The 24858-nt window shown below is 42.2% G+C and overlaps 1 protein-coding gene across 2 annotated transcripts in view; it reads left to right on the top strand.

The window, feature by feature from the left end:
- ntng2a (netrin g2a) overlaps nucleotides 1-24430 on the top strand; it is a 72931-nt gene extending 48501 nt beyond the window's left edge. For both annotated transcript variants that reach the window (XM_027133117.2, XM_047799989.1), the window contains exons 6-8: nucleotides 19309-19476; nucleotides 22420-22554; nucleotides 22685-24430. In XM_027133117.2, coding sequence (XP_026988918.1) covers nucleotides 19309-19476; nucleotides 22420-22554; nucleotides 22685-22902 — 521 coding nt within the window. In that variant the 3' untranslated portion in view covers nucleotides 22903-24430. The remainder of the gene's footprint in view (nucleotides 1-19308; nucleotides 19477-22419; nucleotides 22555-22684) is intronic.
- Nucleotides 24431-24858: the final 428 nt, after the last annotated feature.

Raw genomic sequence — 24858 nt, 5'->3', positions numbered from 1 at the left:
GAGCGAGACAGACAGAGAGAGAGAGAGAGAGAGAGAGAGAGAGAGAGAGAGAGAGAGAGAGAGAGAGAGAGAGAGAGAGAGAGAGAGAGAGAGAGAGATACGAGGGACCTTTTATTTGTCCATTTCAGTGCCTTAGCTACTGCAACGGTATATACAACAGAGCATCAAATTGTGACTGTGGGCAGTTTCTCATGCTGACCCCTGACCCCTGACAGATGACAGAAGCTCAACAATGGAAGCACTTTATTACAGCTGTGTGCACTGCTGTGGTCTCCCACAATCCCCAGAGCCACGGAGCTTCCACCACTTTCGGGTTATAGCAGCAGTGCATTAGCAGGACACACATGCTGTACTTTACTCAAGGTGATAAAACATAAAGAATCAAACCCTGAAAGTCAGCAGAAAAAAGAAATCAATCTGAGAGAAGAGGCTTTGAGTGTAGTTTCTTGGTTTAACATGGGATTGTTGATCATTTCGTTAGGGCTCATTTTTCTCTCTCATCATTAATTTCTGCATTAATTTCTGATCCGTATTTGTTCCAATTTTGCACTCATGCTACTGTCCAATGCTAAATTTAGGGTACTTTAGTACTACTTTTAAATTGTTCTGAACCTGATCATTTATTTTAATGTACACCATTTACATCAAAAGAACAGAAATAACTCTATATTTAATAAGAATAAATTAGGCGAATCGTTACGAATAATAACAATAGATCAATATCAATCATCATAAATAATAATAAAAAAAAATAAAGAATTTGCCATCATATATAGTACAAAGTCACTTATAAGTTGTCTTGCAAGCAACCTGCCATAATATATAGTCAGAATAAAAGAGACATGATTTTTTTTTACTCTCTTCCTTGCCCACTTCACTCAAAAGGTGTAACTAAAGAGGAGATAATTCTGTGGTCTGAATATTGAATACTGCTGTGTGGAGTTTTTTGTATTAATTTGTCACTATACTTGTGACCTTGAATACGACTTGATCTTGAAAGGGAGTCAGAAGATTTATGTTCAGTACGCCAGTGTCTATCGCTTTGAGAATACTTATACAGTATATACCTGACACACACACATATGAACCAGTGGCATGTTTTCATAAATGTTTTTTTAATTATTATTTTTATGAAATAACATTTACGTGCTTGTGTAATTCCATCGAAATCGGGGCTTTAAGAATTAGAACAATATTATTGCACCAAATGCAGCACCATGCAAGTGGTGTTTGTGGCATTTTGAGTGTGTGTGTGTGTGTGTGTGTGTGTGTGTGTGTGTGTGTGTGTGTGTGTGTGTGTGTGTGTGTGTGTGTGTGTGGTGCATTGTTTTAGCTTCCTGTTTTTCAATGCCACAATGATTTCCCACATGAGGCCTGTTGGTTGGATGCATGCAAGAAGGCCTTTGAATGCTTAAAGTTTCATGATGGCTCCAAATATTTTTAAGCCCCAAGGTGAGAACGGTTCTTTTTCATTTTGTCGTGCGTGAACTATTGAACAATGACACATCACCTCATTTGTCCTTATAAATTATGGAACAGTCCAATGCTGATTCTAAACTAGAGAGGTGACCGGATCAGTGAAGTATCAAGATCAGAGTTGTGAGAGCTGACGTTCCCAGAGTAAGGTAGTTATTCAAAGATCTTGCTATAAGGAATCGACTCAGTCTTGTTGTGTGTTAGAGAGATTTTGATTTGCTTTCAGACAGAACTATTACAGGACTTTAATCAGATTTCATAGATATTTATATATACATATAAATATAATAAATATATTATATTAATATATAGATATTAATATATCTATATAAATATATATATAAATATTAACGTGTATATATATGTATATATGTATATATATATAAAATAGTTTTTTTACCCAAATGATCATTTCAGCCTGCAAGATTCAACCAAATGTGATGGTGAAACTTAATTTAGACGTAAGTTTGGTAGGAACTGTCAAGTTTTAGGAGGTTATCAGATTTGTTGATGGACAAACTCTTTGTCAGATGTTTGTAACTGATTTGGATTTTATGAAGAAGAAACAAAATGTGTGAGCTCTGTCCTAACAATAACTGAATAAGTGAATCAATGTGAATCATTTTAGAATTATAGAATCATTTTTGGTCTAAAGAGTCATCATTGATTCATTGATTCATTAGCATTTAGCGGACACCTTTATCCAGAGCAACTACATGTCCTGGTCAGGGAAGCACTGTGGATCACCTGGGATGCAGAAATTTGTTCATACCTGGGAGGTGGAAAGAATCCTGAGAACTTTAAAGAAGCCCATGTAGACATTGGAAGACAATGAGAAGCTCCAACACAGTAACCTGAGCTGCAGGTCAGAGTAACCACTTTGCTGCCCCAAGCTTTATTCAAATTGCAGCATGTTGGGAAATTGCAGCATGTTGGGAACACACGGAATACAACCCTCCCATTTCATTGCATCTCAAACAGCAATTAATTTATTCTATCCTATTTGACAGACTGTCTGGCTCTCAACTCCACTGAAACACTTTTACCAAGCCAGCTATCGCTGTAGAACCCATGATGGACTGCCAAATGCCAGTCCACATAAAAACGTATTAAAGAACATAAATGTTTGATTCAAAGGTTTCCTGTGAGGCATCCATCATTTATCTAGTTTTTTTTTATTTATGGAAGTTTAAGCAACACACTATATGGTATAATCTCATCCATCATTCATAGCTCTGGATTGAGGATTGAGGCTCTCCAAGGTGTGCTGTGACAGAAACATTCTCAATCCTTACTCCTAAAGGAGAGAGAGAAAGGGAGAGAGAGACAGAGAGAGAGACAGAGAGAAACAGACGGGATGAGAATGATTTGAAGTTGGGATGATGAATGTTTATTAATCTTGTGGGCCTCCCATCAGACCCAAAATAACTCATACATCTTCAAGGCAAGGGTGTTCATGGTGCCTGGTGTCTTCTGCTGTTTAGGGAATAACTTCACCAAGATCTTGTCATTGGGAATTAGAGCAGCGAGATCCACGTTCGCACAAATACTGCCTGTTTATGTCAAATCACCATTTAGTAATATGGAATAAGTGTGAAATTTGAGTTAGATTCTGAGGAACAGCTTTAATATGAAGAAGTTATATTGTATGAAGAGTTTATTTGAGAAATGGTTGAGGCATAATGAGTCAAATATTCAACATACTATGGGTAGTTTTATTCATGCACAAAGCAATGCCTGTATTTTGACAGATAATAGTAAGCACAATTTAAGTAACCGTCTAAAGGCAGAACTACAAATCCAGGAAGGTTTTGAGTTCCTGTTTCACCTTTATGCCTCATCTCTTCTGTTCCACATCGTTCCCCTGTCACTCATTGTGTTACACGTGTTGTGGAAACTAATAATGTCGTCATCTGCTCCAACACATGCGCAGGTTACTTTACTTCCTGAACAAGTCACAAGGACATGTTCTTATTTAAAACAGATAAACTTGGCATACAACAAAAGGTCCTCTGTATTTTCTTTAAACATACAAAAATCGATAAAAAAGTTATCTTCCCTCTGTGATTATTGAGCATATACATATCTCTCTATATATACTCTATATAAAAATATATCATTATATATTCGTGCATACAATGATCTTAGTCTACTGTACCTATAAAAGCAACTGCTAAGAACAGTCAAAGGTAAAATGGCACTTTTTTGGATCTCACTCAAATTCAGTCAACCTCCCTTTCTTCCAGGTCTATCCCGCTTCTCCCACCTTATAAAGGATTCCCATGTTTTGGCAAACTGATGTCTATTATTATGTAAATGGAACCGTGAACGTTCTAGGTGAAGTGTATTTGAGAGTTCTTTGAGCCAAAGACGGAATGAACCGTGGCACATTTTCAGTGCATCCAAACTCACACCACCTCTGACTATACTTAGAACCCTTAAAGAGCAACAGTGCTAGAGAGCAACTTTTAGAAAAATCATGAGAAAGAAGCTTTATAATAAATGGTTACAGTATAAACAAAGAGAATGATGTTCACTCGGATGACCACAGAACATTCTTAATGATTACAGAGGTGGTTTTCAGGAACACATCCACAGTTATCCACGTGAGATTATCCACGGAAGCAAGGGTGACTCTTGGTCATCAATTTTGTTTTGGAATTTTTTGTGCTCTGTGTATCGGTGAATCCTCTCGGTCATGACCGATTTTCACACCTCTCACTTATTAGCTATTTTTGCATTGCTCAAGCTGTTTGTTTTCTGATCTGGTTGCACACCATGCAAGTGAACATGACATCCAAAAAAAACCAGACATACCTGCAAAGACACACACACACACACACACACACACACACACACACACACACACACACACACACACACACACACACACACACACACACATTCTCTCATTCACACAGTCAGAGTGTGAATGCCTTGTTTAAAGTGCTTTGTTTGTAATTGTGGGAATCACGGAGAGGCCGGAAGAGCTGCGGATGCCAGGGCCTTTCTTTTTTGTCACCATTCTATCATAGTGGCAGATGGTGGTGGTTGTTGGGACGAGAGGGGATCTGAAGTGTGCCAGGACTCACGTTACACACTCCTGCAGGCCATATGCTTGCCCTCCTCATGCTCCACAGGCAAATCTCCGCTCTACGGAACACCAAGACCAGGACAGGACCTGAAATATATATTCGCTTTTTCTGTTTCTCTCTCTTTCACACACATACACACACCACACACACACCACACACACACACACACACACACACACACACACACCAGTTTCATGCCAGCATCTCAGCACTCATTTGTATGGATTTAGATGTAACCAATTACATCCTGCAGTAATCTTCTGTAAACAGATATACAATCATTTCACATATACAGTAAATACAAGGTCAACATCTTTTAACATAATTTTTTAGAAAACTCATATGGCATCTGCTCAAAATTTGAACTGTTCACTAGGACTGAATATATCCAAAACCGTATATCTTTTCTTAGATATATTAGCTAATTTCGTTCTTATTTTATTTAACTTTTTTAAATAACAAATTTGAATCTTTTTTATTTGTGTATGATTGTGTATATGGCTAATAGAATTTGAATTTGGATAGATAGATAGATAGATAGATAGATAGATAGATAGATAGATAGATAGATAGATAGATAGATAGAATATATTTATTTAATTAATTATTTACTTATTTAATGAAATTTAAAAAAAAAGTAAATGTAAAATGTCCAATAAAGATGAAAAACATTAAAGACATTAAAGACAAGTGAAGATAAAAACCTTAAAGACAAGTAAATAGAGATGAATAGCTCTACACTGGAATACAGCTACAGGGGAACAGTGTTGGCTAAGGTGCTGGACTAACGCTGCTGGGCCCCTGAGCAAGGCCCTTAACCCTCAGTTGTATAAAATGAGAAAAAAATTGTATGTAGCTCTTGATAAGGGTGTCTGCCATAATGCCATAAATGTAAATTTATGAATGTTTGTAGCACTAAATATATACAGATAGTGATAAATTTACATTTATGGCATTATAGCAGACACGCTTATCAAGAGCGACATACAATTTTTTTCTCATTTTATACAACAGAGGGTTAAGGGCCTTGCTCAGGGGCCCAGCAGCGTTAGTCCAGCACCTTAGCCCTGTGTTGTATAAAATGAGAAAAAAATTGTATGTAGCTCTTGATAAGGGTGTCTGCCATAATGCCATAAATGTAAATTTATGAATGTTTGTAGCACTAAATATATACAGATAGTGATACTCAACATCAATTCATGCATGCAGACTGAAAATCAGACATACACTAATAGCGTAATGATTACTGTCAGAAAAAGTGCATATGCATGCTTTACTTATAAAATTCACCTTTTTTGTACGTGAAATACTAGTAAAAACTGTGCTTAGGAAACGTACGATTTCTGTGTTAATGTAGTTTAAATTACTGTACACAATTTGTTGCAATTTGAACAGAAGCACAATAGCACACTACTTCTCTGTCTAAATAGCTTCTCTGTAATTAATCCAGTAGTTCACTACACAAGCGAGTCTTTTTTTTACACAGCCTAGCGTTGGTAAACAAAGTAACAGCATAATGAGAGGTCTTTGCTATTAGCTAACAGCACACATGCGGTAATTTGTGGGAGTTAGATGAGTGGGCGGGTTTTGTAATGCACAATTGGCAGTCTGTGGCTTAAGCCATGGTTTAATTATGAAGCCCTGGGGTAGGGCGCGGCTTTAATAAAACATCAGTATGCCTGGGCACAGGAAGTGGTAGGAGGCGATGGGCACGCTGTGGGCTGTGCTTTGCGAATCCCAATGTACTGCTTAGCAACGGTACTCCCTTAAACGCCAGGGAGACTCCAGGACTCGTTAGAGTCCTAGGCCAGCTCAGGTTTGTGTATGCCGTGATCCCATCCCCAGCCATGTAGACTCAAAATAATGCCTTTGTCCTTAGTGCCCTTTGTCTATCGTGAATAGCTGAGGTCAGGCTAAAATGCCCCTGATGGGAAAATGGTCTTGCTATTTGATCTACGTGTTTAAAAATCTCACAAACTACTCTGCTGACTAGACATCAAACCCTCTAGAGACACGCTGGCTGCAGTCAGCTCTTCAGTCCCGAACCTGCTGTCCAACAATCCAGGTGGGAGCTGCAGAGACCACATTAGCATCTTGAGTTGCTCCGCTAGATGGATTAGTGTTGATTTAATGTGGCCTATTGAATAAAAATAGCTTCAGGCTGGTGCTTTCAATTAAAGTAGCTTTCTTTAGGGTGACATTTTTAATAATAGTAAGTTTCCGATGGTGTTTTTAATATACTAGCTCTGCTTAGGGAAGTAGTGCTTTAGGCAGATCCGAGTTAGTATTTTGGATTAGTGTCGTTTCTGTGATGCCAGATGTTTATTGCTCCTGTCCTGCAAGACACTCGTAATTTAATTCTGAAGTTTGTTGTGTGTGTTTCTTTCATTCTTTATGTGTTTTCCTTACATAAACTAAAATGTGCCAGAGTGTCTTAATGTCTAATAGCTAAACAACAAAAGAACTATGATGACTTTAATAACTATTGATTTATGGAAATACTGTATATTTTATTTTTAAGCTGAAAAAACAACAACATATAGTCAGTATTTTGAAACTACAATAAACCAAAGCTTCCCTGAAGAATTGATTGATAATCTAAGCATACACAACTGAAAATATGCATTATATAAATATTTACTGCAAATCTCAGCAAGTAAGAAATTGTAGAAAATTTGAAATTGAAACTTGAGAATTTGCTCATTTCTTACATTGTGCCCACTCATTTCTTTTCCTTACTTCCTTTCCTTGCCTCTAAGCTTCTCCGTCTGATAAAGCAATGAAAGGAAAACGAGGACAGGAGAAATTTAAGGGCAAATGAATTTTAAAAAAGAGACATCCTTGCTCAGTAAAGCATCACGTTAGACCGACTTAAAATATTTTTACCTTTTATTTATACCTTACGTCGTACGTCCTGCACTACAATAAAATCTTGCCTAAGAAGCACCTGTGTATCCCTGATCTAGAAGCCCGCCTGTTTCTTTATACTTCAGAGGGCATTTTACATCCTTAAAGTTGTTGTGCTTTCATTTTTATTTTTTTTTATTTTTTGCATCATGGAAAATCATGAACCTCAGCAAAATCGATGAGGTTTAGGATGCACTTCAGGATTTTTTTCAATCTAGAAGCTGAAATATAATATTTCAGCTAACTACAGTTGTAATGATGAGTCGTAAGACTGAGGATCCATTTGCAGCTTTAATATATGATCTCGGAAACAACAGGCAGAGTTCAGTACCGGTAAACACGACAGTGTAGGTAAGGCAAAAACGTAGTCAGAACAACAGGCAAAAGGTCAGGGCAGGCAGAAATCAGTCGTGAGGCAAAATACAGAAATAGATCAAAAACCAGAAACAGGAACAATCAGACAACGCTCAGAATGATAGCCGTAGCAAATCAAGACTTCGCAGAGAAACGGAGTTCAAGTTCATGCTTTATAGGAAACAGGTGATTGAAAGCAGCTTGTGGTGTAATCATGACAGGAGTGGTGGTTTGTGGGAGATGTAGTTCAGAAGCGCTTAATACTCCGGAGACGATTCTCTCCGTTGTGGGTGCGGAGGTGAGGCAGGTGTGCTGATCATGACAGAGCCCCCCCCCTGCGAGCGGCTCCTGACGCGAGGACGTGTGCGACGTCGAGGTCTACCACGAGACCGGGGAGCGGGCCTGTCTGGGTGGCGTAGGTGGAAGTCAGTGGTGAGTGAAGGGTCCAGGATGTCCCCTGCCTTGACCCAGGAGCGTTCTTCCGGGCCGTACCCCACCCAGTCGGCTAGGTATTCCAGGCGGCCCCGTCGGCGCCTGGAGTCCAGCAATTCGTGGACCTGGTATGCCTCTCCCTCGTCGACCAAGAGGGGTGCTGGTGGTTCGGCGGAGGTTTCTGGGTCTCTCGGTGGTCTCTCCGCGGGTTTCAGAAGTGAGGCGTGAAAGGTGGGAGATACGCGGTATGACGGGGGTAGTGCCAGGCGGTAGGAGACTGGATTAATCCGTCTGATGATGCGGAATGGGCCCACAAACCGTGGGCTGAGCTTACGACAGGGCAGACGGAGGCGGAGGTCACGGGTGGACAGCCAGACCCACTGTCCGGGTTGGTAGTCGGGGTGCTCACGGCGGCGTCTGTCGGCCTGTGTCTTTTGCCTGCGAATGGCTCGCCGTAGCTGCCGGTGCGCCGCGCTCCATGTGTCCCCACTGCGACGAAACCACTCGTCAACGGCCGGTAGGTCCGAGGGTGTGTCGGACCAGGGGAACAAAGGAGGTTGAAATCCCAGGACGCACTGGAATGGGGTTAGACCCGTGGCGGGTTTGAGGAGAGAATTCTGAGCATACTCAGCCCACATCAAGTATGTGCTCCAGTCGGTCTGGTTATCGTGGCAGTAGGAGCGTAGGAACCGGACGAGATCTTGGTTCAACCGTTCCGTCTGTCCGTTGGCTTGCGGGTGGTACCCCGAGGTGAGGCAGATGTTCACGTTGAGCTGTTTGAAGAATGCCGCCCAGACTCGTGAGGTGAACTGGGGACCGCGGTCGGACACGACAAAGTCAATTGCAATGTGGGACCAGGGGCGTTGAGGCGTGGGCAGAGGAAGCAGTAAGCCCGCGGGGAGCTGATGAGAGGGCTTAGAGGTATTGCAGATTGTACAGGCTCGGACGAATTCGCGCACGTCTGTGGCTAGAGTCGGCCACCAAAACTGGTTCTGAGCCAGGTGTAGGGTGCCTGTGATGCCGGGATGGCCGGCGCTGGGGTTGGAGTGTAGGAGCTCCAGGAGGTTCGTGCGCCAGTTCTCGGGCACATAGGTCCGGGATGGAGGGCAATTGGCAGGTGGTGGTGTGTGGGCGTTGGCCTGGGTTATTTCCGTCATGATGTCCCACTGGATGGGCGCGAGGATGTGGGCTTCGGAGATGATGGGTTCAGGGCTTGTGTCCGGGCCGGGTTCACGGAACATGCGGGACAGGGCATCGGCCTTGATATTCTTGGTCCCCGGCCTGTAGGTCACCGTGAATCTGAACCTCGTGAAGAACATGGCCCACCTCGATTGACGGGGATTCAGGCGTTTGGCGGCGCGGAGGTATTCCAAGTTCCGGTGGTCGGTGAGCACGGTGAACGGGTGTACCGCGCCCTCTAGCCAGTGCCGCCACTCCTCGAATGCTACCTTCATGGCTAGCAGCTCTCGGTCCCCCACGTCGTAGTTGCGTTCCGTCGGAGATAGCTTGCGAGAGAAGTATGCACACGGGAACATCTTGTTGGCCGGGCCCTGGCGTTGAGACAGTATGGCCCCCACCCCCGTATTAGAGGCGTCCACCTCTACTATGAACGGCCGGTCTGGATCCGGGTGGTGGAGAATGGGAGCTGAGGTGAAGCTCGCTTTCAAGCGCCGGAATGCCGTTATAGCTTCAAGGGACCAGGTAAGCCGAGTGGATGCTTTTTTGGTCATCGAGGTGAGCGGGGCCGCAATCGTGCTGAAACCACGGATGAAGCGGCGATAGAAATTAGCGAACCCCAGGAAGCGCTGTAACTCCTTCAGGCTCTGTGGTCGGGGCCACTGTAGTACTGCGCGCACCTTGGAGTCGTCCATGGCGACCCCCTCGGCTGAGATGACGTAGCCTAGGAAGGTCGTGGAGGTCTGGTGGAATTCGCATTTTTCGGCCTTGGCGTACAGACGGTGTTGGATGAGACGTTTAAGGACTGCCCGCACGTGCTGGGTGTGTTCCTCCATGGTCTCTGAATATATAAGGATGTCATCGATGTATACGACCACCCAGCGGTCCAGCATGTCGCGGAACACGTCATTAATGAATGACTGGAACACCGCGGGACTGTTCGAAAGGCCGAACGGCATGACTAAATATTCATAATGGCCTGATTGGGTCGAAAAGGCGGTCTTCCATTCATCCCCCTCTCTGATCCGGATGAGGTTGTAAGCGCTGCGTAAGTCCAATTTCGTGAAGTATCGGGCCTGGCGGAGCTGTTCGAGAGCCGACGGCACGAGGGGAAGAGGATACCGGAACTTGACTGTCATGTCGTTCAGAGCCCGGTAGTCAATGCATGGGCGGAGGCCTCCATCTTTTTTCTTCACGAAGAAGAACCCGGAGGACGCCGGGGAGACAGAGGGTCGGATGAAGCCCTTCTGGAGCTCCTCCTCGATGTAGGTTTTCATGGCTGCCGTCTCTGGTTGCGACAGCGGGAAGATTCTCCCTCTGGGTGGAGTGGATCCAGGCAGAAGTTCTATGGCGCAGTCACTGGGCCGGTGCGGTGGCAGTTCGGTGGCCCGAGTCTTGCTGAAGGCCGCCGAAAGGTCTTGGTATTCCGCTGGGAGATTAGAGGTGGTGGAAGTGGAGCATACAGAGAGCGTGGTGTTGGGTCGTGGGGTTTTCGGAGGCAGTGGCTGGTGTCGGTGGCATGCTTCGCCCCAGCTTGAGATGTGCAGGTCTCTCCAGGAGATGACGGGGTTGTGAAGTTGGAGCCAGGGGAAGCCTAGGATGAGGGTGTGACGCGGGGAGCGGATGATGTGGAAAGGCAGGTATTCTTGATGGTGAGGGCCCACCTGCAGCCGGAGACGCCTGGAGATGTGCGTGATGTGGCCCTCACTGAGCGGCCTGCCGTCTACCGCCTCCACTGCCAAAGGAAAAGCACATGGGATCACTGGCACGTTATAGGCTTGCGCAAACTCCCTTGACATGAAATTGCCCGCGGCGCCGGAGTCGATTAGAGCAGACAGATTAATCATTTTCCCCCGTATTTCAACTTGTACTTGTACTACCGCGCAGTTCGAAGATTGAGGAATGAGCGGGTCAGGATTCACCGATGTGTTCCGTCTGCCGGGCGGCTTGTTGGGGCAGGCGACCAGTCTGTGACCGGCTTCTCCGCAGTAGAGGCAGAGTTGGAAGCGGAAGCGTCTTGCTCTCTCCTCAGGCGTGAGGTGCGTGGCGTCGAGCTGCATGGGCTCGGGGTCCGCCGGTCGGGCTGTGCGAAGTGTCTCGCGCGCGTGTCGGGCGGTGTGCGTAGGAGGTCGACGTGTCCGCATCAAATTGTCAATGCGGATGGACAGGTCAATGAACTCCGTCAAATCTCTCCCTTCATCACGGCAGGCGAGCTCGGCTTGTAGACCCGGATGCAGCCCTTTGCGGTAGATCACCTTTAGGGGTCGCTCCTCCCAACCTGTCTCGGCGGCGAGCGTACGGAATGTCAGCGCGTACTCAGTGGCGGGACGGTCGCCCTGAGATACGGCCAACAAACGCTCCTCTGCGCTCTCACCCGTGGCGGAGTGCTCGAAGACAGCGCGGAATTGGGAGAGGAAGTGTTCAAACGTGGGGAAGGCGGAGCCATCCTCTTGCCAAACCGCCGTGGCCCACTCCAGCGCTTTCCCGGTGAGGAGCGTGCACACAAACGCTACGCGGCTAGCGGCGGTCGGATACAGGGACGGTTGTTGCGCCACAAATAGCTGACATTGCATTAAGAAACCTCCGCATTTTCCAGGATCTCCGTTAAACTTTTCCGGAAACGCGAGCCGCGGGCTGGTGACAGCTGGGGTCGCGATTGGATCGCCGGCGGGCGGGGCGCCGGTGCCGGAGGGTTCGGAGCCGCAGCGGAGCCTCGCAGACCTTGTAACGCCGCAGCGAGCTCTCCGATGAGCGAGGTAAGTCGCGTTAGTTGTTGGTGGTGTCCGGCGAGCTGCTGGGCTTGAGCGGAGAGCTGGGTGGCAAGCTGAGAGACGGCTGCTGGATCGCTTGGTGGCGAAGTCTTCTGTAATGATGAGTCGTAAGACTGAGGATCCATTTGCAGCTTTAATATATGATCTCGGAAACAACAGGCAGAGTTCAGTACCGGTAAACACGACAGTGTAGGTAAGGCAAAAACGTAGTCAGAACAACAGGCAAAAGGTCAGGGCAGGCAGAAATCAGTCGTGAGGCAAAATACAGAAATAGATCAAAAACCAGAAACAGGAACAATCAGACAACGCTCAGAATGATAGCCGTAGCAAATCAAGACTTCGCAGAGAAACGGAGTTCAAGTTCATGCTTTATAGGAAACAGGTGATTGAAAGCAGCTTGTGGTGTAATCATGACAGGAGTGGTGGTTTGTGGGAGATGTAGTTCAGAAGCGCTTAATACTCCGGAGACGATTCTCTCCGTTGTGGGTGCGGAGGTGAGGCAGGTGTGCTGATCATGACAACAGTAGATACCTAACAGGAATTCAAGGTAAACATAGAAACTCCCCAATTTATAGTTAGGGTTTGTTAACTTTAAAAATTTGATAAATTTAATATGAGCTTTTTGTAGGCAAACACATTGAAGACTTTTGACTTAAAAGTCTAAGTAAGTAATTTGCAAGCTAATCTATTTCGAGGATATCGTTTGAAGTAAATACAGTAGCTGATTAGAAAATGTACAAGTTACTAAAAATGTTACTACTAGGTGCAAACAGGTTCATGGCAGTGTTGCTAAAACATTTCTTAATGAAATATAAGCTAGTTAGCTATGCAAAATACATGTAGGTATGTGCTATAAAAAAAAAGTATTGTAGGAGAATTAAATAAGTATTAAATAAGAATTAGACCCAGAATTAAACTATGCAAACAAAGCTAGCTAGCTAAATTAGCCAAATAATTTGGAGGCTTTTTTTTTCTGAAGCAACATGCATCAACAAGACAAGACAAGTCATTGCTGTTTAACTGCTACTGACAGAAATGTCATGTTAGCTGTAGCAAAACTGTAATTTTCTAGAAATGTCCTCCTTATCATAGTGTTAGGATCTAAATTAAGGAAATTCAACAGTAACGTTCTAGTACATATTCTGTCTCTTGCCATATTTAAGTACCTGTCCTGACAAGTACCTGAGGAAGAACAAAGATGCAAGAACAAAGATATCAGGTGCTGTATACAGTAGTGTATGTGTGCGAGCACTGCAACAACATCTAGGCCATCCCAACTTAAAGACTAACCTTATAACCGCTCATTTATATATCTTGAACTTCTATCAGGCAAGCCCATGACAGTTATTTGGTTTAAAACTTCTTCACGAGCTTGTGTTAATAATTGAAGAGTGTAATATTCAACAAAGGTGATGTTTATAGTCCTACCTTCTTCTTTCTGACATCTTGTCTTCCAGAGCATGTGAGTGTGCATTCATTAGAAGAGTTCCTTCAGAAGTTTCACCTTCATATCTGTATGCAGTCTGCTTATAGGACGTGACTGGAAATATTGTACTTTATGATCGTATGGCTGCTAGAAAAAATGCTTGGTATTAATGCTAGAGAAAAGTCAAGGGACTGTAAAATCCCTTAATACTTACCTGAACTTGTGGATAATATGAGTCAAATCTTCAGCGCCCAGACCATTTGGGACAACAAAGGACTAGAATATTGTGTTATGTTTTCTTTTCTTCTCCAGGCACTAGAAGGAAGCAGAAACTGCTTAACTCTAATTCCACAGATGATTGATGGTGGTAATAGTCTGGCATATTCTCTCCTGAGGTGGCATGAGGCGTTGGGATTAAACCTGATTACTTCTGTGCTAAACAGGTCATTAACGTATATGGGCCAGGTTGCCAAGCTAACAAAACCATAGTGCTGAGCTTCTTAAACTTCATTTCTTCTCATAAGCTTGTACTTTAACTCAGGTTGTCTCACAGCCTGTGGAAACACTTACGACATGTGTTACTTAAGTACTACTCTATTGTGATTATGATCGAATTACATGGGATAAGCAATGTCTGTATAAATCACAGCTATTTTAAGAGGCCTCATTTGCATCACATGAAAAATCCTTGCGCATTACATAAATTTTAACCAGTTAATTTAATCTTTAATATAGCTGTATATTTGAAGGTGCTAGATCATTAGTAGGTTTTGTCTGTAGACTTTCCCTATGGTAGGAACTACCCTATGGATAAAACCTTCAGAATCATTGCTTATCTGATGAAGCCCTTTTGTTTACATTTTATCCTTCTGCATTTGAAATGCAGCTAATACTTGGTTTCATTTTCGGTTTGGCAGGAGACGGTACAAGAGAGCGCATCCTGGTGTTTTTATACAGAAGAAACAGTGTACATGATGATTTAATCCACAGGATATAATGGAATCTTTACAGCGTGCCAATTTGGATGAGATATACAGTATACAGTATTACCTGGGGTTGTTTTATAGAAAAGTAAAAAAAAAACATACCGGTAATCTTTCCAGACTCATGTACATGACAGATCTGGATGAGACTAAAATACCTCTGATTCTACCTTATCACAAATATATTAATCCTGTCCAAATAGAGCTATATTCACTATAGCAAGTCTTGGATACTCTTTGTGTATTACTTGAGCTCAAGTGCAATGCATGTGTTTAGTGACCTGAGGGAAGCAATCAGCATAGGGATGATAAAACTGTTGATTTGTATCGAAGGCATTGACATTGATAAGACACTATTTAAAAAAAACAAAACTTTACCTTACCTTTATAACTTAAAGCCTTAAAGCAAGCTCATCTCTAGCTTAGACACTATCTCTTTGACCCAGCAGGTGTAGAAAAGAAAAGAATGTTGGATTCCAGTGAAGTGGCAAAATATTTATTTGTACTGTCCAAAAACCAGTTCAGCATTATTTTTTGCTACAGGTTCGGCCCTTTATTTTTCCTCCTACACCCAGGTGTTTATCAGCATCCACCTGTGTGTTTTATAGCTGTTGTACTGCTTCAGAACACAATCAGGCACCTTTGGTGATAAATCATTAAATACTCTGTTATTGTGAAACACAATGACTTCTAAGAGCTCGCTGTGTGGCAGGTGGGGCTCAGCTGAAAGGCCAAAACGAAATCGTTTCAGATCTATTTTTGAATAGCGATTGAATGAACTGCTGCTAAATATTTCATAAGAGAAAAGAGGCCAGGTCATGGTGAGGGACACCAAAAAAAGGGCCAATTTATTGAACCCATAGAGGGAGATAGATACATGAAACCATAACAGGAAGGAGCGGTAAGACCTGTCCTTGAGTAGGATGGGGTTGCGTGTGCAATGGAAGGAATGGGTGGGGGGTGGGGTGGTGTAGTGATGCTATCAGAGCATGTGTATCCCATTTCTGCTGAAGTAGAAATGGCAAAGGTTGAACCAGTGCAATTTCATCCATTATGTTGAATATATATACGCCCTGAAGGAAGCACTGTCAGATCATGGGCATCTATAGTGACAGTAGCCTGACAGAAATATTAGCTCTTTGATTATCTGTGGTTTGTACAATGTTACAGCTACCTCAGCATCGGACATGGTCACTGCAGTATCTGACACGTCTGTCAATGCGAAAGATGATGTCACGTCCACAGCTGCAGTGTCGAGCCAGGAAACGACTGCCTCCCAAAATAAAGCAAGTGACCCAGGCTCTTGGTTGCTCAATCCACTTGCTCCTGGAGCTTCTACTGTAGTTTCTCAGATAACAACCACAGTTGCACCAACAGATGCATCTGCATCAACACCAAGAGCAGTCGTCTATCTGACCTTTCCTGCCCCTACAGTCACTGATGGTCAAACACTGAATGTAGAAGCAGATCCAGTCGTTTCTTTTTCTGGCACGACTCTAGTGGTAACAGATGGAACAGTTCCAGCAATTGATACAGTAACGGCAGTTATAAATAAAGTTTCTCCTTCAACTCGGGCAGTGTCCTTGATGACAGAAGCAAATGATGTGCTCACTCCAACAGACGATGTGATTGCCTCAGCAATGGATGCTGCTGCTCCCACAACTATTTTTGCTTCTCTAGCAACTGATGAAGTCGCACAAACAACGAATGAGAGGAGTGGCACATTTATTCCAGCAACTGGTGGGATTGACCTTGTAACAAAAATTGTCCCTTTATCGACAGATGCAATAACGTTGACTCTCGATGTCGTACGGGGATTTGGTGCTGTCCCAACTATCAATGCACTTCAAATTGCTGTACCTGAAGCTCCTGCACCTAACGTTCTTCCTCCTGAAGCTGCTACACCTGAAGCTGCTGAATCTGTAGTTCCTCCTCCTGAAGTTGCTACACCTGAAGCTCCTGCATCTCAAGTTCCTCCTCCTGAAGTTGCTGTACCTGAAGCTCCTGCATCTCAAGTTCCTCCTCCTGAAGTTGCTGTACCTGAAGCTCCTGCATCTCAAGTTCCTCCTCCTGAATCTAAATCAAATTCCCTCAATTCTACTAATTCCTCTGAAGCTCCAGACGCACCTTCTCTGAACGCCTCTGAGTCTGTATCTCCTCCACTTGATGCTGTAGGTCCTAAAATTCCTTTCCCAACTAAAGTTGTTTCTCTTCCTGACGCACGTCTTCCTGATGGTGTTCTTCCTATTCCAAAGGCTAAGCATGGGAAAAATGATCAGCCACAAACAGATGATAAAGAGAAGTCAGAATCTACTGAATCAAGACACCTTGGCAAAGAGAAAAAGAAGCTAGGTACATTCCCTATCCAATATCTCAAGATAACTGTAAAGCAGTAGGTCAGAACATCTGGCGTAATATCTTCAGGCATTCTGTATTTTTGTCAACCTAGTTGGCATGTGTACCTGTTCAGTTCTAAATAAAAAGGAAGTCAAAGACAGAAAATCTGATGTGTTGTCTGTGCTGTGACGATCTTTCTGGTGCAAACAGTACCTGCAAATGTTAAGGAGGACACTGAGTCTCCCAGAACAGGAACGAACAAGCATTCCAAAGAGGAAAAGGATGAGATGGAAAAAGATTATGAAAGGAAGGAGCATGGGAGAAAAGGTACCCGGAAATAGAATAGTATCTACTGTAGTATGTAGCAGAATAGCATCTGTGGAGATCTGTGTAATACATGTCTAATAGCTGTAGAAATGTTGAACTCTCAAGTTAACCGTGTTATGCAGATATTCCACTCTTTTTAGAGTTTTTTTTTCCCAAATGACTCCCAGAATTCCTAGAGTGTTTTGAAAATGAAGATGGATGACTTTTGTTAAATTACAGTACAATGCAGATCGCTGTGTTATATAGGTAACATCACTGCACATTTAACAGTAAAAACGCAGTAGTTAGATATCTAACTTTAAGGATTTTAATATATATGAGGTCTTAATAGGGGGGCAAGGTGGCTAAGTGGTTAGCACGTTCGCCTCACACCTCCAGGGTCGGGGTTCGATTCTCCGCCTTGTGTGTGTGTGTGGAGTTTGCATGTTCTCCCCGTGTCTCGGGGGTTTCCTCTCGGTACACCGGTTTCCTCCTCGGTCCAAAGACATGCATGGTAGGTTGATTGGCGTCTCTGGAAAATTGTCCGTAGTGTGTGAGTGAATGAGAGTGTGTGTGCCTGTGATGGGTTGGCACTCTGTCCAGGGTGTATCCTGCCTTGATGCCCGATGACGCCTGAGATAGGCACAGGCTCCCCGTGACCCGAGAAGTTCGGATAAGCGGTAGAAAATGAATGAATGAATGAGGTCTTAATTGCATACCTTGAAAAGTAAACCAGTGTTATGCTAACAGTTTCTGTGATTTTAGTAATCTTCTAATGACAGAAAAAAATGTAAGAAAATGAAAGCTTTTCCAGTTATTTATTCCAAATAAGCATCAGTACAGAGAAAGCATCAGTATAAGAAGCTGTAGAAACTGCAAATATACTGAACATGAGCTGGAATATCTGTGAATCTCAGCAGTAGATTTAGCAATAGCAGATCATAACCATAACCAGATCTGCGTATAGAAATCCTACACCTGATTTTCTGTGCCGTTGTGTTTGTTGTTCCGATACTGTGTTTGATTTCACCCTCTTAGCGCAACCTGTGCCAATATTATCTCTTTTATAGTTTTAGTCAATTCCCTGAAGCGAATCAATTTAATGGTACTTGATTTTATTCCAAAGTCATTCAAAGGCTTTTGATACCTGGTGGGCCAAGAACTCAGTTGACGAGGATAGCATATGTCAGATCTGAAGGTAAGACAACACCTCGAGATAAAGAGAATTGAATCCTTGCTTTGTTTGACAACATTTCGGAGACATTTGGTGATAATGTCCCGTGCCTTCGAGTCAGTGGGGTGCACTGATATTAGAAACTGTGGAAAAAAGTGCCTTTCTTTATTACATTCTTCATCTTCACTTTTTTTCTTTTTTTTTCTATACCGCATGCTCTGGTTTGTCTCATAAGGTGAGCCGACATAGATGTATCGGTGTCTCGTGTAAGATAACGCAAGGATGTCCCTGTAGCTGTATGAAAAGTCTTTTCCTTTTGAAAGCATTTTAGTCCGCCTGTCTTGCTAAAGATTGGGGACAGTTTGCGAAACATTGTTTGCCTCCTTTGCCGATCTACAGAGTAATTGAGCATTTATATTTCATTACTTGCTGTTGCCATCATCCTCAGCTGGGTGGACTGCGCCACAGCAGGCCTTCACGTCGCCAGCATCTTTAAAACATCATATTAATTATGTATAATCCCTGAGCACCAAAACACTAAAGAAGTGGAAATCGTGCCTTAGTAAATAACTCAAATTTCTGTTAAAAAGTTCTGCAAATTGGCTTTGGAAGTTTATTAAAATATGCATTTGCATGCTTTGATGTGATTTTATGAAATAAATACTGATTCAAATCATTCAAAACAGTTTTGTCAAGCTCTAATCGTGTCACTATTGAATATGAAACTTTTTTATTTCCTTCCTAATCACGATCAATGTTTTTGATCATAAGATCAGTGATAATCCCGATCTCCTCCTAGACTGCCCTTTGTTTTTCCCTCAGTCTCACTCTTTTCCTTGTACTAATACATCTCTCCTCTCTCCTCTGCCAGACTGTGAGTGCTACGGTCACTCAAACCGCTGCAGCTATATTGACTTTATCAACATTATAACATGTGTAAGCTGCAAACACAACACTAGAGGGCAGAACTGCCAGCACTGTCGCCTCGGATACTTCAGGAACGCTTCAGCCGAGCTGGATGATGAGAATGTTTGTATAGGTCAGTCAGATCTCCCTCATTTTTACTTACACCCAATGCTTACCCACTTACTTTTTGTTGTTGTTTTTTTTTTTTCCAGTTAATATAAACTAGAACCTTCTTATTTTTTTTTTAACTATAGTGAACATTACGGATGTAAATCCGGAATCACAGATGGGTCTTTGGGAGTTCAAGAATTTAATTGCGAAAGTCTTTTGTCCACTTGTGAGCTAACGTATTAAATGAACCAGCTGTTGAAATATCTGGAGAGTTCCTTCCTTCCCTCTTTCATTTGGACAAAGTGGTTCTGCATCAGTGACTTCACAAATTACTACACTTTTCCCATTTACTCTACCCACCTTTTTGGACCCCCACATTATTGCAATTTAAAACTAACTCTAACTTAAGATTAATTAAGGAACAACACAATGCTACTGCTTGTTGTTGCGCAATAAATGTTTGTTTCTTTACTTCTTTTTATACCTCAGCAATGTATAAGCCTGTTTATTCAGTAAAGGACGACATGCTGTTCTATTATATGCTTAAAGTTATATGTAATGAGGAACGTCCACGAAACAACCGAGTTCCTGTTATCCTGCATCTATGTTATCCTGCACGATGTTACAGCACCTATAAACGATTCTCTCCTCCCCAGCCCCCTATCCAACACCCTTCCTCTCTCCCATAATGCAGCTTGTTTGGCAGTGAAAGTACAAAATCCTTAATCTGAAAGAAAGATTTCTTTTCCTAGCAAAGAAAAAAAATTCACCTTTGGCTTTACCTGAAAGCACAGACATTGACTGAAGTCTTCTTTCATAATTGTCTTCTAGCACTGTTAAATAACAATCCATTTATTATTAGACTTATTATATATTATGTGGGGTGTCTGCAATAAAAGTGCCTGTAAATCAGTTTTTCACTACTGTATATAAACGATTACACATTACATCACATACGTGCATTAATATAAACCTGTCAGAAAGCAGCTTTAAAACGATATATACATTTTAATTGTATCCCTAATGGGCAGGTCAGAGACGGCGATAGCAAGGAACTCCGAACTGCATACTGTATATTTGGATGTAATTGCACCTTAGCAAGTTGTTGACATATATTTTTGGATTTTTGGAATTTCTATATTAAGAAATTCACTGTTTACATTTACTCAGATGTAAATTCGGTCACATTTACGAGATATATTTACTTGGTATATATATATATATATATATATGTCTATTTATTACAAGTACACTGCTGTTACCTCCATACAAACTGCTGATACTATTAAACAAACCTTCTGTATTGCATTGACAATGTAAACACTTAATAAGAGAGAAGAGGCACGTTGATTCCTCTGTATGTCTGCACATATGGTGGCATTGACAATAAAACCCTTCCACCTTGAACCTTGAAAAACTCCCTGAGACTTACACAGGACCATATAGTATACATTTATAGAAGGGTTTGTAATCAGTACAACCAGAAGGTTTATTTTAACATGAGGTCTATTTTCACTTGTTCACTGAATGACTTTTGCAGTAATCAGTCTTTTAAAGCATAAAGAATATCAATTGCAGTCTAAATGCTCTGTAACAAAACAGGTGTTAATCAGATTTATCGACCACTTTCTGACTAATCGGATTCAAGAAACAGAGTGGTATAAATTTTATAGAATAGAAGCCTTTATTTTGTCATGCATACATTACAGCACAGTGAAATTCTTTCTTTGCATATCACAACATTGAGTTGGGGTCAGAGAACAGGGTCAGCCATGATACAGCAGCACTGGAGAGTTTTAAGGGCCTTGCTCAAGGGCCCAACAGTGACAATTTAGCGGTGCTGGGGCTTGAACTCCAATCCTCAACCCAGAGCCTTAATCGCTTGAGGAACCACTGTCCCTAAATGTAAATTTATTCCAGTACAGTGTGAAATTCCCATTTTTATGCTCAGTTTAGTGGAATTGTGAAAATGTATAAATGCTTTGGAAATGACCGATCTTCTAAATGTGATGCTGGACCTGGTTGCAGAAGTGTTGCTGTAGCTTTACAATGACAATGACAGACTGACCTCTGCTGGAGAGAATAAACCCACATAATAACAATCCAGTAAAATGGACAGGCTTGTATACACATTCCAGCTCCTGTACACAACACAGCTTGTTCACTAGCAGACTACCAGGAAGAATAACAACCCACAAGTAGGAATCACAGCAAGAAGGCTAAACAAACCTAAAACCTTTCAAAAACTTCAAAACCTGGTACTAAAACAAAAAAGGTGCCGCCTTGATAAATGAAACAGTTGGGGAAATGCTGTGTGAAGCTGGAGACTTTGTACATCCATCAGCATATTGCTTTAGGCTGTTGTTCTAAATGCAGCTTTCTCATCCTGTGCATTAGTTAAAACTAAGTAGGGCTTCTCGTGCACCTGCTTAAATTCAGCTGCTGATCAAGAGGGAATAAAGTCAGGTGTTCCGGTGCATGCATGTAGGCTAAAGAACAATAAAACATCACTAAAACTAACATGTAAGCTGTACGTGCAAACTTTAAACAGATGTACGTAATACGTTCAGCTCACAGCGTCTAAGTTACTGATCGGAAGGTTGGGGGTTCAAGCCCTAGCACCACCGAGCTGCCACTGTTAGGCCCTGAAGGGAAGATGTATCATACTGTAGCTCACCCTAGGGTATTCTGACCCTAACCTCCTAATCTGGGATATGCAAAGAAAAGAATGTGCACATGACAAATAAAGACTTCTTTGTTGCTGACTTTTAGCGTGATGTAAAAATGGGATTTCAATCGGTTCTGATAGTTGAAGGGAATAATTAACAAAAAAAAAGACAAAATTCATGTTTATGCTAATAATTGAATTACATGCATCCACTGGAATAAGTCATTAAAAAACAAAGCTGACCAGGACAAATTCGTTTAAACTGAGATGAGGTAATCTTGGCTTTCTCTTCCACAGAGTGTAACTGTAATCAGCTGGGCTCCGTACACGCTCGCTGCAATGAGACAGGTTTCTGTCAGTGTCGAGCAGGAACAACAGGACAGAAGTGCGAAGACTGTCTGCCTGGATACAACTGGAAACAAGGCTGCGTCCGTAAGTCTGAGTGATCTGCATAATTATTTCAAATAATCTACAGTTTGGTGGGAATTTAGAAAGTAAGAAAGTAACTTGTGGATTCTCTGTCATTAATCCCGTCTTTCCTCTTTCCTGCACTGTCCTTTAGCGAACGTCTGCGATGATGAGCTTCTTCTCTGTCTGAATGGTGGGACTTGTTCCCAGAACCAGAAGTGCATTTGTCCTCCTGACTTCAAGGGCATCCTGTGTGAGCAGGTGCGCTGTGATGGTGAGAAAGGCTGCAACGGCAGTCCTGTGTGCTACCTCAGCCTCCTGACTGTGCTGCTCTGCTTCCTCACCCACAGCGTACTCAAAGCCAGTGCCTAGTGCTCTAGTGCTTGCTTCGGCCCTAAGCCGCAGTCCCGCTCTGTCAGCCAGCATCGGACTGAACCACGCAGACAGAGAAGGGGTCGCTGTAGCCCCTGCAGCCCTGTGCGGGCATCATGGTGCTGAGAACTTCTGGGCCAGAGTATGTTTTTAGGGCAGCGCACAGTCCCAGGTTATAGTCGCCTTCACACAGATGAGAAGCTGCTTGCTCATCTCCTTGCATCCCTGAACACATGAGCAGAGAGAAGTACAAACAATGAAATAAACAAATCACTAAAGAAAAGTGTGTATATACTATATAGAAGATATATTATATAGAAAAAAACAATTCTTGTTTTTTTTCCTCTGTTGGTTACTCTTGTAGTTGTGAGTCGTCACTAAGCTCACTGAAATTCAGGCACTGCATTTATCTAGGGTTTCTGAACAGCGGCGTTTATTACTCAAGCCTTCTCAGGCCAAGGTTATTTCCAATTTCTTTGGAAGATTTCTTTATAAACTACTTTACGCATTTTCCTTTGGTGTCTGTTTTCATGCAGTTGACCTGAATAGACATGATGAGATGGTGTTAAGTGTCTGTGCTGCTGAAGGAGAGAATATCGGTGTAGTTTGTGTTTGAGATTCGTATGGAAGTTTGTTTATGTACGGAATCCAGAAAGGGGTAAGTATTATAATATATATTATGCCCAAATTTGAAAATCTTTATCTATCTATCTGAAAGAGGAAGTAAACATTATTGTAAATGAATTCTATGTTAATTACTAATTATTTTTATGTAGAAATTATTTTTGTTCTGAGTAAATGTTAAAGATATAACAAAGCCTTTTATTATAGTTCAAACTGAAATAACTACATAAACGACAAAACATTTATTTCCTATCATGATACGTCTGATGCTTTGGAATGTTACTCCACTTCTATAGTTCTAGCTTATGAAAGAAAATACAAGCTAACCTAGCTTTAGCTACGTTTAAGCCTCACATGCGGATGCAAGCATGCATACATCATGTACACCTCGTCCTCTTGATAAAATTTCAAGAGACTTCTTCAGTCCAGCCATCAATGTCTGATTGGTGATATCACCGCTGTAGCCAAAGTCAAAAGCCAAAAAAAATCATAACCAGCTACATAAGATCAATCGATAATTTAATAACAGCAACATAACGATGTTATCATAAAAGATGTGCTAGGCTAAGGAACATGTTGAGACTGTTGGTCGGTTGGTTGAATAAAGGCCCTCGTACTGTTGCCATGGTTACCATGACTTTATAAACCGGAAATGTGATACAGTTTTTATCCCAGTCAATGTCAGTCTATATCACTGTGGTTACAACGTGAATTAGAGTTACAATGTGTTAGTGACACGTGCACCAAGTTGGGCTGCTGTAAGTGAAGGTGAACAGAAGTTGTTGTATTTTCACACCTTTACAGGCTTTGCTTCTTGGGCTTTCCTGATCATGATGGAACAACTAGCTGACTGAAAGTGTACTGTCAGCATTCCAAAGAATAAAATCTTGACAATCAGAAAGCACATATCAAGTGGTGACTGCTTTTTCTTTTAAACCCTTACACATTTACAAAACCGATATGATCCATACATTGTGTGATATAAAGCTGTATATTTAAATTATTACATGAAAATTCATATAACGTTATAACGGTGCAATGCGGACGGCCGGATTAGCCGATTTACTATTTTTTTAACGACGGCACGGACCGGGGGTGTTTTATTTCTCCGTAGCAACCTGATACCTTTTATATGTTTATAGTTACATTCAATGTTGTAAAATACATTTATACATTATGTGGAGTGAGCGTGCTTAAAGATACTCATTTTTCTCTCTTTCTTGAAGTTATTATTAAAAAAATGTAGCTTGTCATATAACCGAGAAAATGCAACAAAAAAAAACAACAATATCCATGATTTCTTATCTCTGCTTTTATTTTTAAAGTTCGATT

The sequence above is a fragment of the Tachysurus fulvidraco genome, chromosome 14, assembly GCF_022655615.1.
Source record: "Tachysurus fulvidraco isolate hzauxx_2018 chromosome 14, HZAU_PFXX_2.0, whole genome shotgun sequence".
Taxonomy (NCBI): domain Eukaryota; kingdom Metazoa; phylum Chordata; class Actinopteri; order Siluriformes; family Bagridae; genus Tachysurus; species Tachysurus fulvidraco.
The sequence above is the reverse complement of the archived record's forward strand: the minus strand, read 5'-3'. Positions and strand labels throughout refer to the sequence as shown.